This window comes from Penaeus chinensis, chromosome 13 (assembly GCF_019202785.1).
Source record: "Penaeus chinensis breed Huanghai No. 1 chromosome 13, ASM1920278v2, whole genome shotgun sequence".
NCBI lineage: Eukaryota > Metazoa > Arthropoda > Malacostraca > Decapoda > Penaeidae > Penaeus > Penaeus chinensis.
In genome coordinates, this window is record NC_061831.1 from 3,114,384 (window position 1) to 3,116,883 (window position 2,500).

At 47.6% G+C, this 2,500-nt stretch overlaps 1 protein-coding gene across 4 annotated transcripts in view; it reads left to right on the plus strand.

Annotated features, from left to right (window-relative positions):
- LOC125031408 overlaps positions 1 to 2,500 on the plus strand; it is a 102,628-nt gene that overhangs the window by 84,051 nt on the left and 16,077 nt on the right. For all 4 annotated transcript variants that reach the window (XR_007115484.1, XR_007115486.1, XR_007115485.1 and 1 more), the window contains exons 15-17: positions 208 to 353; positions 670 to 737; positions 1,276 to 1,462. Coding sequence is in view for 1 of the 4 variants with exons in the window: in XM_047622123.1 (XP_047478079.1) it covers positions 208 to 353; positions 670 to 737; positions 1,276 to 1,462 (401 nt within the window). In the remaining 3 variants the exon portion in view is untranslated. The remainder of the gene's footprint in view (positions 1 to 207; positions 354 to 669; positions 738 to 1,275; positions 1,463 to 2,500) is intronic.

Below are 2,500 nucleotides of genomic sequence, written 5' to 3' on the forward strand. Positions count from 1 at the left end.
AGAAATTTAATTACCTCTAAAACATTTTCCAACAGTATAAACTAAAGTACCACATTCTCACAAGTCGAATGATGATGATACAGATGATAATGATAATGATAATAATAATCATGATATGGATAATAATAATAATAATCACGATCATGATAATAATAGTGATAGATAAAAGAAGACCTCCTTCCACAACCCCTTTCCTCGCCCCAGTAGGTGCTTCTTAGGGAACGTCACCATCAACGCGACGGAGTTCACCCAAGAGAACCTCGACCCTTACACGGAATACCAAGTCAACGTCAGCGCAAGTCTCACCAGCATCGGCTACACGGGTCCCTCCTCGGCCGCCTTCGTCAGAACTCGTGAGTGGGGCCTTTGGATAAGATGGACGGGGAACAATGGGTAGATTTGATAAATTGATGCCATGGGTGTGATAAAATGGCAAAGGACAAGAGGACGAGAGGGGTGGATGGCATGTCTTGATAAAGGGGAGGAAGAGTGGATGTGAAATATAAATCCTAGAGAGAACGGAGAAGGGAAAATTAAAACGAATTTCAAATAGAAGCATCAACAGGAGTGACGTGACAAAGCCACTCCCTTCTTCTCCTCCTTCTTTTCCTCACCACCTTCTTCTTCTCCTTCTTTTCCTCACCAACTTCTTCATCTCCTTCTTTCCAGATCCTGAAACACCGGTGATGGTTCAGGTCCTTCCCTCAGGTCACCTCCGGGTCGTGTGGGCGCAGAAGGTAAGCTAAACAAGCGAATCCTCAATATTGCTTTCTCAAAGGTCACTCCATCTTAATTAATTGGTTTAATTGTTTGATTTGATTGAATAGGGTTGTAATGATCTACGATTAAAGATAAAGTAGTTAGATGGGATAAAATATAAGTACGAAAAAAAAGGAAATTGGACATACAAACAGTTGATTATAAAGTCTGCAGAACACGATGATTGATAAATCGATAGATAAAATAATGTAGATTCTAGCTAATAGGTAGGTAGATAGATGACACTCACACTCACACTCACTCTCACTCTCACTCTCACTCTCACTCTCACTCTCACTCTCACTCTCACTCTCACTCTCACTCTCACTCTCTCTCATTCACACACTCACACTCACACACACACTCACACTCACACTCACACTCACACTCACACTCACACTCACACTCACACTCACACTCCCGCACACACTCAAAATAAATAAATAGATAAATAAATAAATGAATCAATCAATGATTACAAAAATCCTCACATATAACCTCCACACCTCTCCCAAGGTCGCCGAGTTCGCAGAGGACGACAACGTGGTGATGAAAGTGACCGACGGCGACGGCGAGGAGCGGCAGCAGACGATACAGGCGAGGGGCGTGGTTCTCGACGGCCTCAAGCTGGGCGCGACCTACACCGTCAATCTGGAGGAGCTCGGAGGGCGGCGGAGGAAGGAGGCGGCGTCCGTGCAAGCTTGTGAGTTCCTGACGGGGGAGTGGGTGGGTGGGATGGGGGGGTAGAGGAGGATTGGGGAAGGAGGTGGGAAGAGGGATAGAGGAGGGAAGAGGGAAGGGATGGGAAGAGGGAAGGAGGAGGATTGAGGAAGGAGGTGGGAAGAGGGAAGGAGGAGGAAAGAGGGAAGGAGGAGGAAAGAGGGAAGGAGAAGGAAAGAGGGAAGGAGGAGGAAAGAGGGAAGGAGGAGGATTGAGGAAGGAGGAGGAAGGAGGCGGCGTCCGTGCAAGCTTGTGAGTTCCTTAGGGGGGGTGGGTGGGTGGGGGTAGAGGAGGATTGAGGAAGGAGGAGGAAAGAGGGAAGGAGGAGGATTGAGGAAGGAGGTGGAAAGAGGGATAGAGGAGGGAAGAGGGAAGGAGGTGGGAAGAGGGAAGGAGGAGGATTGAGGAAGGAGGGTGGGAAGAGGGAAGGAGGTGGGAAGAGGGAAGAGGAGGATTGAGGGAAGGGGGAGGGAAGAGGGAAGGAGGAGGATTGAGGAAGGAGGATTGAGGAAGGAGGAAAGAAGGAAGGAGGAGGAAAGAGGGAAGAGGAGGGAGGAGAAAGGAGGAGAAAAGAGAACGAAGGTGGAAAGAGGAAGGAGAAAGAAGGAGGAAAGAGGAAGGAGGAGAAAGGAAAAGAGAACAAAGAAAAGGTAGGGAATAGTAGGAAAGGAAAGGAAAGTGAAAAGAGAATGAGGAAGAAGAGAGATGGATATATGAATAGAGGAGAAAGGGAAAGGAAGATGAAGGAGGAAGAAATGGGAGGAGGGAGATAAGGGGAATAGAGGAGAAAGGATATAGAGGAATAGAGTGGGAAAGAGAAATGAGCAGAAAGAAGGAAGAGGAGGAAGGATACAGACGGGGAGAAAAGGAAAGAGGGAAGGAGAAAGGAAAGAGAAAACGAGAAAGGAGAAAGGGAAAGAGGGGAAGGAGAGAGGAGAAAGAGAGACAAGAGGAGGGGGAAGAGGAGAAGGAGAAGAAAAAGAGAGAGAAAAACAAAGTGGAGGGGCATGGAGAGAGGAAG